The sequence below is a fragment of the Crinia signifera genome, chromosome 1 (assembly GCF_055691185.1).
Source record: "Crinia signifera chromosome 1, ASM5569118v1, whole genome shotgun sequence".
Classification (NCBI taxonomy): Eukaryota; Metazoa; Chordata; class Amphibia; order Anura; family Myobatrachidae; genus Crinia; species Crinia signifera.
Genome location: NC_139217.1, coordinates 261745130 through 261760221, shown reverse-complemented (window position 1 = coordinate 261760221; position 15092 = coordinate 261745130). Strand labels below are relative to the sequence as shown.

The 15092-nt window shown below is 45.3% G+C and overlaps 1 protein-coding gene across 4 annotated transcripts in view; it reads left to right on the top strand.

The window, feature by feature from the left end:
* The window catches only part of USHBP1 (USH1 protein network component harmonin binding protein 1), a 40928-nt gene extending 28590 nt beyond the window's left edge, over nucleotides 1-12338 (top strand). For all 4 annotated transcript variants that reach the window (XM_083181933.1, XM_083181923.1, XM_083181949.1 and 1 more), the window contains 4 exons: nucleotides 2533-2718; nucleotides 2904-2995; nucleotides 3825-3947; nucleotides 5757-12338. In XM_083181933.1, coding sequence (XP_083038059.1) covers nucleotides 2533-2718; nucleotides 2904-2995; nucleotides 3825-3947; nucleotides 5757-5937 — 582 coding nt within the window. In that variant the 3' untranslated portion in view covers nucleotides 5938-12338. The remainder of the gene's footprint in view (nucleotides 1-2532; nucleotides 2719-2903; nucleotides 2996-3824; nucleotides 3948-5756) is intronic.
* Nucleotides 12339-15092: the final 2754 nt, after the last annotated feature.

Here is a 15092-nt window from a genome sequence, read left to right as displayed (position 1 = left end):
TTACTGTGCAGGGCCAATGTGGAGGTTAAAATGTTCCACCTTACCATTAGAGGTAGTGGAACTCAGTTCCACCCCGTTCCCCCTCACCCCTGACTATACTAGCTGCAAACATTTGGTTTTTAAAGGAATATCTATATACTATAGGTGCATAGAGGCTCATTTCCAGCAACCATCATTCCAGTATACTAATGGTACATTGTGTTTGCTAATAGAGTTAGAAGACTAATGGATGATTTGAAAACCCTTGAAAACCCCTGTGCATTTATGTTAGCACAGCTGAAAATGGGTTTTCTCATTAGAGAAGGTATAAAACTGGATTCCTTTGAGCTAGTTTAGTATCTGGAGCATCACATTTGTGGGTTTGATTATACTCTCAAAATGGTCAGAGAAAGAGAACTTTCATGAGAAACTCAACAGTCTGGTTCTTCTAAATGAAGGCTATTCCATGCAAGAAATTGGCAAGAAACTGAATATTTCTTACAACGGTGTGTACTACTCCCTTCAGAGAACAACACAAACAGGCTCTAACCAGTGTAGAAAGAGAAGTGGGAGTCCCTGGTGCACAACTGAGCAAGAAGACAAGTACATTAGAGTCTCTAGTTTGAGAAATAGATAATTTACAGATCCTCAACTGGCAGCTTCTCTAAATGGTACCTGCAAAACGCCAGTATCAATGTCTACAATGAAGAGGTGGCTCCGGGATGCTGGCCTTTTAGGCAGAGTATCAAAGAAAAGCCATATCCGAGACTGGCCAATAAAGGAAAAGATTAATATGGGCAAAAAAACATTGGACAGAGGAAGATTGGAAAAAAGTGTTATGAACAGATGTTTGAGGTGTTTGGATCACACAGAAAAACATTTGTGAGATCATGGATGCAGAACAAGTGAAAAGATGCTGAAAGAGTGCATGACACCATCTGTCAAGCATAGTGGAGGTAATGTGATGGTCTGGGGCTGCCTTGGTGCAGGTAAAGTGGGAGAATTGTTCAAGGTACAAGGGATTTAGGCTAAGGAAAGCTATCACTCAATTTTGCAACGTCATGCCATACCCTGTGGACAGCACTTGATTGGAGCCAATTTCCTCCTCCAACAGGACAATGACCCAAAGCACACCTCCAAATGATGCAAGAACTAATTAGGGAAGAAGCAGGCAGCTGGAATTCTGTCTGTAATGGAGTGGCCAGCGCAGTCACCAGGGCCCTTATTCTGATCTGTGCGGCCCGATCAGAATATGCGGCCACGACCGTGCAGGCGAATCCCCGCCTTCCATACGGATCGCCACCTGCCGTCCGTACGCGGATATGTGGCGATCCGCATGAAATTGGACGGGGATACGCCTCCTCCATGGTGGGAGCAGCCCCTGCATTCGATGGTCGCCGAACATCGAATGCAGGGCCGCACGCTCCACCAGGTCCCGCAACACAAGACCACACGGACACTTGTCCGTGTGAAATCTTGTATGGGGGCGGGCAGCTGACATCCGGCGATGTCAGATGCCCGCCCCGTACCCACGCGTCACGGCCTCATTACCATGCATACGCCCCGCGTTTGCATGGGAACGCCCATGAAACGCGGGGCGTATGCATAGGGTAATGAGGATAAGTAGCCCCTCACGCCCCTCTACGCCCCCTGTGCGGCGTATAGAGAATCCTTGCGGCGAAATCGCCTGCACATGCGCAGAGTGACCTCTGCACATGCGCAGAAGATAAACATCGGCGGCCCGTACACAAGCGGGAATATCCGCATCGATCAGAATAAGGGCCTTGATCTCAACCCCATTGAGCTTTTATGGGAGTAGCTTGCCCGTATGGTACGCAAGAAGTGCCCATCAAGCCAATCCAACGTGTGGGAGGTGCTTCAGGAAGCATGGGGTAAAATTTCTTCAGATGACCTCAACAAATCAACAGTTAGAATGCCAAAAGTCTGCAAAAGGAGCATTTTTTGGTGAAGTTTGAAGGACAAAATTATTATTTCAAATAAAAATCATTACTTCTAACCTTGCAAAGTCAGTTTTCATGTAAAACACGAAACTGCCTGGGTGACCCCAAACTTTTGATCGGTAGTGTAAGTACTCTTAACGTTTAAAGAAGAAAACAGGCAATTTTATACTACCAACTCTTATTAATAATATGCAGATTCAATAGTTTAACATCTGCCCATATTTCCTTAACCAAGGATTTCAGGAAGCCCCACATTAGGACACATTTATTTGTTAAACACCAAAAAAGTGACATTGGAGAAATGTATCAAAGTTTGGAGATAAATCAATCAGCTCCTTACTTATTTTACAGACTGTGATTGATTGAAAATTGACAGGTAGAAGTTGATTGGTTGGAACTTTAGGTTAAGGTTGATACATCTACCTCAAAACTGTTCTGATTGACTACCTGATCTGTTATTAATGATTGCTGTTAACCAACCTGAAAAACAATTATCTCTCCTTTGCATTTTTTAATCAGTTTATAGTAGCACTATTGATGATAATGTTAACATTAATAATAAGCAAGATTATATTGGATATATCTTCTATAGAAGAAATTATCTGAACTCAAGGCCAGTCTTCAGTTACTTCAGACAGAGAAGCGGGCTTTGGAGCTGCAGTGTATAACTCAGCAAGAGCAAGAGAAAGCGTACATGCTTATCAGAGACCAACTGCAGGTGGAGCAGAATACCTGGACAAAACAAGAAGAGCATTCTGGGAGTATCAAGGATGAACAGGTATGAAATCCCTTGTATTATTTGCCGGTCGTTTGGGGCGTGTAATAGCATCGACTGTGTGGGAATGGACAGCTGATGCTAATAGGTTCTCCAATGCTTGCCATATATATTGCTTTTGTGTCCATATATATACATTTCTTTCTTCCACCAGTGAATTAAAATGTAAACTTCTTTTTTCTAAAAAGAATTGCACAGGTTGTGAAAGAGTGTCGGTTGGTCAAAACAAGAAGCCTGCTCCCTCTCATATCATGCAACGACTGCTAGACTCATTGCAACAGTATGTATGCTCTTAGCTTTATGCTTTCTTATAACAGGGCCTGACAGAGCTTGACCTATAATTCTATTATATATATATATATATATATATATATATATATATATATATATATATATATATACCCAAAAATTTTTGTTTTTTTTATTTTATTCATCATTTCTCCATGACTAAGGATACCATCAAATAAGCACTTTTACCATTAAAGCATTTCTATTTTAAATAAATGTTTCTTGTTAATGCCTTCATCAAAATAGTGTCATTGGACTTTCCAAGCACATAAAAATACAACAAAATGTCATAACTCCTGGCTTGTTTTATTATTATACTGGCAATAGCCAAAATAGGGCTTATAAACTAATAATGAACATAACAAAAATTGTGGGTTTGGGTGTCCATTAATGTTGTGTTTAGGCACAGCCAGACCTCTATATCAGCCCCTGTACTGTGCTACTCTACTGGACTCCCAGAAGAGTAGGTCACCCTCCCCTCCTGCAACCAGCCTACGTGCTATTGATGGGGGAATAAGATATGGACTGTATGTAATGTGACTCTGTATGACTGACATGAAGCAACTAGAAAAACCAGCATCATTGTTAACTCCATTCCGGCCACCCTATCGTAAAGGAGAAAACAAACATCGAAAAACAGGTGCACAGCAGGCAGAAATGTAGGACATGCCCACCACAAGTACTTTTAAAATTAAATATGAGCACTTATAAGACACTGTTTCCTGGCTTGACCAATCAGCCAGGACTAGTGCCTTTTCCTTAGCAAGCTAGTGGGGCTACAGAAAGTTATGTTTTCATGGTGTTACATTTTATATTTCCAGGAGCAGTGAAATACGAGTACAAATTGAAGGTCTAACATCAGAACTGGATGCATTATCCTCTAAAGTCCAAGCTCAGAATGCCCAATCTGCACAAATGATTAAAGATTTCTTTAAAGCCCACAGGTATTTCAATGTTAGACAATTAATTTATTTTTCTATATACACTATACAGAAATTGGGACAGGAGGCTATAGCTGCCAACTGTCATTCAGGAACAATATTTGTCCCTCGAAAATTGTCCCTTCTTTAAATGACCAACAGTGCACTATGCACCCTCCTTTTCTATGTGACACTTAGAATTCTGGTCATGTGTAATGTTTCTGGATTTCTGAATTAATATTTATTGAGGCGGTGTAGTTAAAATGCAAAAAGCTTATTATAAAGAAATTCAATGTATATTACATGATGGAGCAGTATGCCATGTAGCATGATTAGATGTACTGCAAAGTGCAACGCAAACTAGATTAATATGATGGAAAATTATAAGTCTGTATATTCAGAGGAGATGAAAGATAAGCTTCCTAATGATGACTGTATAAGGAGGAAGAGATATGAGTCATTGGGCAAAATTTACAAAGCCGGCAACTCAGGCTGCCCGCAAAGTCAATTGGGGTCACCTTTGTGGTTGACCCCAATTGACTTTGCGGTTAGCTTGAAATGCCAGTTCCCACCATACATGCATATGTTAAAACTTTTACATAGTTTTACATAGGCGTCTATGGTGGAAACCAACCATAGACACACAAGTTAAATTCTGAACATGCGTGTCTATGGAGGAGCACACAGTCAATTAGGTGTGGAGCTCCCCTGGAGGCTGCTCCTGATAGGCTGAGGGAATTCACTGATGCAGTTGCGTAACTACTGTAAGGCAGCCCCAGTTGCCGCTTGGGGGATCAAGCGGCAATGGGGTCTGTGAGGGCGCCGGCACCCGCTCGACGCACTGACATGCTGCTGCCTGCCTGCTGGCTGAGCACTGGAGGCGAGTTAGCCACAGCGCGGCCATGACAAAGATGATAAATCCCCCCTACTGATTTAATTGACTGATAGCTATTGGCTACTGTGCACAGGATGGGCGGGCAGATGGGTGTGCTGGGGCGGCCTGGGACGTGTCGGAGCCAGGGGCATCAGCAGCGTCTGCTGGTCTTTCTGCCTCTCTCCTGCTTCAGCTTCTCCGTTATGCATGTGACGTCATCACATGACACGCTGGTGAGGAGCCAGGGGGGGTGCCACAAACTTTTTGGCAGTGGGGAGGAAAATTTATAGTTACGCCACTGCAGTGATGTCAGTCACTGGAATTTCCCTCATTATCAGAGATGAGCTGCGTGCCCGCTTTTTTGCATTTTGTTTACATTTTTAACCCCATTGGGTCCTGTGTGCTGAATACTCTGAATTGTTGAGACCCAGTCCTCTTGCTCATTTGTCTGCCTCTGATCAGGTATATTCTTCAGTATTTATTCATCTGTCTTTTCTGCTTTAGTTTTCATTAGCGTTTTGTTATTTCTAAAGTGAATTTGTCTTTAGTATCCAGTGGCGTAACTATTAATTCTGCGCCCCCCAGCCGAAAAATGCAGGGGGGCTCCCCCCGCCAGGGTAACACCCTCACCCCCCTAGGCTAATGTTTAGCATAAGTATTTATTCACAGACTTGCGTGCGGGGCCCAAATCATTCGATGGTCAATTTTGCAAGCGCGCGCAGATCTAACACACCTCACCAGCTGCCTGCCCCCCACATCTGCATCAATCAATTTGCCATGCCCGCTTATGCCAAGCAGCTGCACATGCGCAGTCACACACCATCGCTCCTCTGTGCGAACGCGCAGGGGAGCGTATGGACTAGAGTAAGGTCCATTATGTGAAGACAGTACATGTATTAGGGTGCTAGATGGATGCGTGCGCCCCCATATTCAGTAAGTTGTGTTTTCTGTTGTTGCAGGAATCTCTTTGTTACATACCAGAATGCATGCAGGAAGTACCAGGAGCAGCAGCAGAAACTGGAGTATCAGGCTTCTCTAATAGCACAACGTCAATGTCAACAGTTACAGAAACTCATGCAAAATATTCAAAGTCTGCAGAAGAAAAAAATACAAAGGGACACAGGTGAAACATCAATATAGGAGTAAACAGGACCTTTAGCACATACTATGATCTGTTGGGAAATACAGTGATGGCTATTGACATAACATGAGTATTGTTTTCTGCCATATATTTTAAGACCTGACACATGTGTGTACATACTATTTTCAAACATATATATTTTTTTTAGGGCAGTAGAAATAAAAACTAGGTTTTTGCATACTTATTTTTTCACCTCTCCGGGAGAAGCCCATAGAGGAGACTAGATAGTATGTGTCAGGGGGGTGGGACGAGGCTGACATTACCCCTTGGCAGTCCACGGCGGATTGGGGAAGGGATTAAAATGGCGTGAAATGGTGCGATTTACATCATTTTAGCCCCACCCCCTTGCGGCAGACCTGCGAAATCCAGTATTTGGTACAGTGGGGAAGGGGGCTGCGGTTGCTGTTGGAGATTTGCCCACCTCCCTGAGGGGGGCAGGAAGGGGATCCAATTTTCGGGAGCCTAACGGCCATTCTGGGAGGGTGGGCAAGTCAAGCATGGTTTGTTGTACTTTGAATAAAAGTACAACACTTTATTTAATGCTTAGTTTAACATAAGAACAAGACACAGTGTACCACTAGTGAAATTCTATAAAATAAAATATATGTGAGAGCTGGCTGAGATATCCCCTATCCTAATGCTCAAGGCAGGGCCGTAACTAGGGGGGAGCTAGGGGGTCAAGTGCCCTGGGCATAGGGGGGCACACCTGAGGAACCTTGCAGTGGAAGTCCCGCTGTTCTCCTCGAGAACCGGAAGCCGCCGGACCAGAATGCCGGTTTGCTGTGCCACCCCTCCTGCAATCCCAGTGGAGGTGGCAGTGCTGTAGTGTGGGATGAGCAGCCAGCATCGATCTCCTTCCTGCGCTCCCTATCTCCGTGCTTTCCGGACTCGCTGCAAAGTGGAGCCGGACAGATCCCATGCAGAGTGTTCGGTGCTCGACACTGCCAGGGGCTTGCAGAAGGTGCCCCTTCCTATGCGCCTGCTCCACCTGCAGCAACATGTAACCAGCAGGAGAGCTGCCCCGCACATCACAGCGCACAGCTCCCGCGCCTGATAGTAGACAGAGCAGGACTTATCTGTCGCAGCCCACGCTCTCAGCTCCAGTCAGTTTCCCTCTCCCCCTGGTGTTGACAACAGGCGAAAGCCACTTCCCGGGCCTGTGCAGAGCTTTCCCGCTTGCTGCTCTGTGTCGGGAGCCTGTGGGAGATGCTGCTGCCAGGACAGGATGCAGACCCACACAGTGTCCAGGGTTCTGGAAGCTATCCCACTTCGCAGACTGGGTGTTGAATGCGTTGTTGTGGGGGGTGGGGGTGTTACCGAAAAACCTAGTTTCGGCCCTGCTCAAGGCTGGAGTATATGCAAATACTACATCCCTTCTGGTGTGCAAGCGTGCATCTGAATGTGCAACGACGGACGCGCCAACTGTCAGGTTGTAATACTGCCATCATCAAAGCACCATCTTGCACACTGTTGGCACTTGCATTTATGTTGTACAAACACATTGAACGCACACACATACATACTGTACATAATATATTTTATTTGTGCATAAAACAAGGTTTCAAATCATGAAACAAAGTTTGTGTCCTATCTCAGATACTGAATTTGAATGCCAAGCAATCATTGTCTTGCACATATTTAGTGCCAGTTACATATCGTGTATGTTACATATAGTGCTATTACAGATGTCCCCAGCATCGCTTTTAGCAAAAAAAAATATTCACTTTCTGGAACGTATGGTTTTGGGAATAATTTGGATAAGGGATATTTGGATTCGGAATAATTTGGATGACGGATATTTAGATAAGGGTTACTCAACCTGTACTGCCAATTACTTAATTAATAACATTTCAGTCACAATATTAGAAATAATATGTCACAAATGGAAAACTAGAAATAAAGAAAGATTCACCGGAGTTGCAATGATAGTAAAACATAAAATTTAAGCATAGATATTGACTCTTGGAGAGATTTATCTTTAATATATCATTATGCTGCACTGGAACTTATACACAGTAAAGATGGGAAATTTGGCTGCAGCAGACATAACTGAGTTCAGTATATTATGGGAATAAATCATGTGGTGTATGGCCAATTGTAGCCAATTTTAAGATACAATATAGCTAGTCATATTGTCAGCCATTAAGTACAACATCGCAGGAGTGAATGTGATAGGAGCATACTCATTTGCAAGCTGGAACAGCATACAGTACAAGCAATAAGCAGTACACCAGGGGCAGTGAGGAGAAGGCCTGTGTGAAGCCTCCTCTGGTCAGACCTCCTCCTGGAGCCCTCCTACTACGCATGTCACGGTCAATGTTCCCTCTAATTTTATGAAGGCTGTGTGCGGCTAAAGATTTTGGCTGTGCAACTTTGGAATTAAATTTACATTTTTGTGCGTCACTTATATATAACTGGAAAATGACGTTCAGCATTTGTGTTAACTTGACTTCAAAATTATATTAAACATTTAAACATTCAAAACACAGCACACAATGTAGTTAATGGGTGAAACACATTAATTGAGTCCACAACTGCAAAAAGGGACGACTTGTGCGCTCTGTTGTAATGTCTGTGCGCACACTCATCGAGTTGTGTGCGTGCGCAAGCGCGCACAGCTTAGAGGGAACACTGGTCACGGTGGCCATTTTTATGGCGATTTTTGCATGTACTCATTAGAAATATGCCTCTGCATAGTAGAAAGATATTTGTACATGATGAGTATCAGCTTTGAAATGCGAATAAAAATACTACTGTAGCTAAGGCTAACAGCAAGATAATATATTACCCATACTCCACTAGATGGTGCTAAGACACCTAAGAGAGGGAGAGAGAGTCCGTCAACTGTGAATTAATTATACAGTGCATTGCTTAGGTACAGTACATAGGTGTCACATGTTTTTCAAAATATGAGTATAAACACAAGGATAATTGCCCCATTATATAAGATATATATACATATATTTTTAATGAAATAAAAAAACTTTTTCTTGTGACCTTGTCCTACAGGTACAGAATTAGTTTTTTTTTTTAAGGTGTAATAAAGATGAGAGATTTTAATCTATTGATAATCTACTTTCTGTAAAGCCTGAAACGTTTCTGACAGAGGGCCTGATTTAGAGGTGGTACAGTCAGTACTTCTTTGGAAGCAGCTGCTGTAAAACAATATGCAAAATCAGCAGGGTATGCGGTCCTTGGTCGACAATGTCTAGATTTACAGTCACTAGGCCGATAATTGATGGTCGACAGTGACTAGGTCCACACCTGGAAATTGTTGACATACCATAGGTCGTAGGTCGGTATTGACAGAAGGTCGACACAAACTTATGGTCGACATGGTTGACACTAAGTTAAACACAAGTCAACGAGGCACTGCGCCCGAAGCATGGCGAGTGCAGCGAGCCATGTGAGAGGACGCGGTACACTTATACGGTACACTTATACTGTGTTCATGTCCACATAGACAAAAATGGAAAAATTTGTGGCAGCCTTTTGAGTGTCGACCACATCTATGTCAACTTTTAGCTTGTGTCAACCTTCTAGCAATGTCAACCTATGGTATGTCGACCATTTTCATATGTCAACCTAGTGACTGTCGACCATTAGTAGCCAACCTAGTGACTGTCGACCTAGACATTGTCGACCCACTATACCGAAACCAAGCAGGCGGCATCTATCAGTGGGTGGCCATGGCTGGATTAACAATTAGGTGGAAGGGACTACAGCTCTAGGCCTCAACATAAAAATAGGACCAGCAAGCAGGAGGAGGAGTTTGCAGGTGCACACTAAATATAAATGCTAGACCAGTCAGGGGCGGAATTACCGCCGGTGCAGACGGTGCACTGCACCGGGGCCCAAGGGGTCAAAGGGGCCCGGTGCCACCATCCGCGCGGCATGCCGCCATTCCCGTTTAATAAAATATGTAAGAGCATCAGCCGCCATCGGGGGGACACGGTGCGTGCGCAGGCTATTCTCCCCCCCCCCCGCACCCCTGAACCTGCGGGTTCGTGGCTGGCAAGTGCCAGGTTTACTTCATGTCACGTGCCCGGCGGAGACGGAGAGTGACCGGAAGCAGTGCTTTAAAGCACATCATTACATCAGATGCAGCAGGCAGCGCTGGGGACCGGCATCCTGTCCTTGATGCTGCAGTGGACCACCAGTCAGAGGTACTGGTAGCCACAAGCACAAGGAGTGGAGGAGGTCAGCCGCACACATGGGGAGTGGAGGAGGAGAGCCGCGCACCGCACACGGGGAGTGAAGGAGGGGAGCCGCGCACCGCACACAGAAGGGAGTTGAGGAGGGGAGCCGCGCATACGGGGAAAGGAGGAGGGGAGCCGCACACATGAAGTGAGTGGAACCAAACACATGGAACCCCAGAGTTGGCAGCTGCTGTCAGGGCTGGGACTGGGTGGGGTGGCCTGCAGAGGGAGATGTCAGGGTATTTGTACACTGAGTAACACAGTCTGAGTGTGACCCTCTGCTCACCATTCTCTCACCCAGCCGTCTGTCTGTCTATGCCCCCTTATCTGTCTGTCTAGGCAATGCCCATCAGACAACCTGTCTGTCTAACTATGCCTCTTTCCATCTGTTTATGAGCCCCCACACCATCTGCCCATCTATGCACCCACATAGGGGACTATGTAAAAACCGGACCCGGACTCAACGCCGGACCGGACATCAAAATCTACAGTCCGGGGCTTGTAGTGTCCGGTCCGGGGGGGTGTCTTGTCTGGGGAGGTCCCTGTGATAGCTATCACCAGGGACATGAGGAAGGGGAGATAGCAGCCTCCCCATGTGGTCCGGACCGTCCGGTGTTTGCTACATGCCCGGACCATACAGGGAGGATTTATTCTCCCACTCCTCCACTCCCTGGTGACAGGACACCCCCCGGACCAGATGCTACAAGCTCCGGACTGCAGTTTTTGATGTCCGGCAGTCTGGGGGTCTTGTCCTGGTCCTGTTTTTACCCATACCCCCCACATAGTGTTCTGTTCATCCTCCCATCCATCTGTCTGCCCATCAATGCACCCATATGGTGCTCCGTCTGTCTGTCTATGCCGCCCCATCCTGTGCTGTAGTCAGGTAGTGTCTGTCCTGCTTATTACATCCTCCCTCTCTCTCACTTTCTCTCTTCCACTACCACCGTCTCCCTCTCTTTCTATCTCTCTCCCTCTTTAGCACCCTGTCTCCACCTGTCTCTCCCTCTTTCTCTCCAACACTCTCTTCACTCTCCACTACTGGGGGCATTATATGTAATGGACACTACTGGGGGCATTGTGTAAGGAACAATAATTGAGGTATTAACCTTATAAGCAGGAGTACTGTGGGGAATTACATGTAGCATAATGTGTAATGGGCATTACGGTGTGTGAATGTGTAATTAGCATTACAGTGTACAGCATAATGTGTATTGTGCTTTAAATTTGAAGGAAACAAAAAAAAAACACTATGCATTTTTCTGTGTGTGTTTGGGGGGCCCAGACTATATTTTTGCACCTGGGCCCATAACTCTCTTGTTCCGCCTCTGAGACCAGTGGTCAGGGAACTCGGTCCTCATTACCCCACGCAGTGCATGTTTTGCAGGTCTCCTCACAGAATCACAAGTGAAATAATTAACTCCACCTGCGGACCTTATAAAATGTGTCTGTGAGTAATTAGTACACCTGTGCACCTGCTGGGTTACCAGCAAAACATGCACTGTGTGGGGTAATGAGGACCGAGTTCCCTGACCACTGTGCTAGACCTTTTAATATCATTGCTATATTGCATTTCTGAGGTTCTTAGCATAATGATGGCCATTATTATGGGCTTGTCCACCACGTCCAGGTTACCTCAATAGGACATATCCCTAACACTACTCTGAGACAGGTCCAGGGCATGGGACCCCCCAGGCCAGCCCAGCCTAGCAGAACCACCCCATGGCATCACATTGGTGTGAAATGAAAGTGATAGTAAAGGGATAAGGGAAATTATGTGTGATAAGTCTTACATAAGTAAGAGGTAATAATAAATGGGAAGGGTGCTACATATATACTAAACAAACTAAACTGTTAATAAATAAATAAATAAATAATAAACTAAAGGGGTGATGGAAAGTGTACGATATGATGCCATGGAGCAGCCCAGCAACAGCAGCCTAAAGAGCCCCGTGCCCCAAACACAATCCCACAGACTAACACTCGGCATGGCATCATATCAGTCAGCTGAGCGAGGGACAGGTGGTGTTTTATCCTCAAATTTTGCAGCGTAGTGTGTGGACCAGAATAAAACCCACAATTGGCTTAAGGTTGTCAAATATTATTGAAGTCTTCCAAATTCTGTTGCTAATATGGTAATATCTGTAATCAGTCTCTTATTTATCATATTTGTTATTAAACATATTGAGCAGCAAATAATCTCATTTTCAGTTTGCTGTGGTGTGAATCTTTGTTGCATACAGATATATTGGATGAAGAAATGGGCATTTCGTTATCATAACCAGCAGTTTATAAACTGGGAAAATGGTTAGTTGTGAATGTTCTTCCGCCATTACCAATATTACTTTCAAGTACCCCAGGGTTTCTCAGCACCCTAGGCAAAACTGCCCCCCCCCAATACTGCCACCAACACCCACTTTCCAGCCCCTTGGCATACTTGCTACTACTAAAAAATTGGGTGGTCCTCCCTGCCTCCCAGGAAGGGGGGAAGTCCCATGCTTTCTTTGGAGGCCTCCTTTCGCCACCACAAAGAGGAGGGGGCAGCAAATTAGGGAAGTATGCCTCAAGGAAAAGTATGGAGGTGAGGTCTTAGAAGTTCCACAGCCGCCACCTGCACTAAGTACAACAAGAATCCTCATAGACATCCATGATTTTTTGATAGGCTCACTTGGTGGCACCCCCCCCCCCCCAGATCCCCGCATCCTAGGCAGTTTCCTAAAGCTGTGTAATGGTAAAGCAGGCCCTGAAGTTCCCCCAACTGGACTGCAGTGTACCCCCAGGGGTATTTTTACCCCAGGTTGGGAACCACGGATCTAAACTGATACCTATTAATAGGTGACCTGTCATAGTGCAACAGCCACGAACCATCCGAGGAAGGCCAGACAAATGCGAAAGGCCAACGTCACTGTACAGATATCCAAGGAAATGGAGCGCACCAAAGGAACCCATTTTACTTTGCACATCTGATCTGTTTTAGAATGACAAATCCTAGACCATAAGGACCTATCATCTACACCAGTGGTGTCAAACGCATGGTCCTCCAGCTATTATGGAACTACACATCCCAGCATGCCTTGCCACAGATTTTATATAATGGATTGCTAAAACTGTGGCAGGGCATGCTGGGATGTGTAGTTCCACAACTGCTGGAGGGCCATGAGTTTGATACCACTGATCTATACGCATGTCGGTGCGAAGTATAATTGCATCCTCCCACTCCAAAACCCAAGTGCCATGGTAAGCCATGGATAAATCTAATTGGAATATCAGGGCCTCGAAAACTGACAAACCAATGTCTGGAACCACCCCAAGTATAGCCATGAGAAGGGATGTGTCAATGGGACAGCTACTATCAAGAGAGTCACTCTAGTCCAGTCCTTCATGCCCTTCAAGAGTATGAAATGCTTTGTGAAATCAGGGACATGCCAGCAGGAGAACTTTCCTTCTCCTGCTGAGCCCTAATAACTTCAATAAACACTTCCACATCCTTGCAGCCAAAATCCATAACCCTCAGGCAATCCTGCTTACATCTAAATTGCTCATCATAAACCCACTAAACTACTCTAGTGCAGTGGCAAACGCAGGATTTTTAGAGGAGGGCTTCCAATTGTAATCCAAAGTCTCCCACTCTGCAGCGCATTGGCGTAAGTATGGGAGTCTGGGGAGCGGTAACAGCCCTGCAAATTGGTCTTTTTTTATTCACTGGATACTGTATGGAATACAGTATTAATATTTAACAGTACAGATGGTCTATAGTATAGGCTGTTTTAAACATTTAAATAAGATGAGTGGTCAGGAAAATGTTAAACATAGTATAATAAATAAATAAATACACAGACATTATAGAACCAGTATTGCAATTTCTAAGCTCACATTCTCCCACCTCATGTTAAGGCTCCTGACTCTTCCTCCTGGCAGCTACTCTCTGGTCTATTGTGATGTTTGAGGACTTAGATCCACCCACACACACAGCAAACTTGGTAGAAGAAGCTGCTTCCACAGGGCATGTGCAGCAGCTCTGCTTTGTCCCTTACACTGATGTGATGGCAGCTCTATTGATCATATTATATACCAGTGCTTTTGTCATAAATTCAGGAACTTGCCATGAGGAGGGGAGTTTCTGTGCAACCCCCCCCCCCCCACCCTCCCCTGCATTTGCCTATGCAGTATACTTAGCCACATGTATCATGTGCATGTATCAAATTATGTTAACATGCTCGCCAGGCCGATGTTCTAAATAGCACTCTGCCAAGCAATTATCAAATGACTTAAAGGCCTCAACTCCAATACCATCCTTTGCTCTAGGGGCCTTAAAAGTTTTCTTATCCTCGGTCAACGAATATGTCAACATGATCCCCCTTTTGAATCTTCCTACAGAAGCTAACATAAAGCCTGTGCAACATGACTGTATAATCGCAATACACCACCCCAGCAACCCGCCTGCACTTAGTATGCTTCTAGCGCCTACCACCTTCCTTCCTAGCATATTTACTGTAGCTGCACACATTGAGGCTTAAGGGGCACTACTAACTGATGTCTTGGGCGAACGGGAAGACAGACTTGACCGTTGGATGGAAGAAGAGGAGGCATGCGAAAGATCCATGACAGACTCCACTGACTCCACACCTGACGTTCCTGGCTAATCCACCACCGCCTCGGCATCTGAAAGAAAAGATGAATCCACCCCCAGAGCCCCAAAGCCAGTCATCCGGGAAGAAGGACAACAAAGCCGGAGAAGTACTGCTGCCTGCTGATGCAGATGCGCTACCCCCAAACTGATACCCCATATCCAGGGCCGGTGCTAGGGTGTCCGGCGCCCCCCCCGGCCCCTCCCCGCAACCTATAAATTTGCGCCCTCCCATTTTATTAAAAAAGGCACAGAAATAGTGCATGTTATCATAAGCATGGGGCATAGCCACATAATAGTACCCCTAGATGCTGAGCAAAGAGAGAGGGGA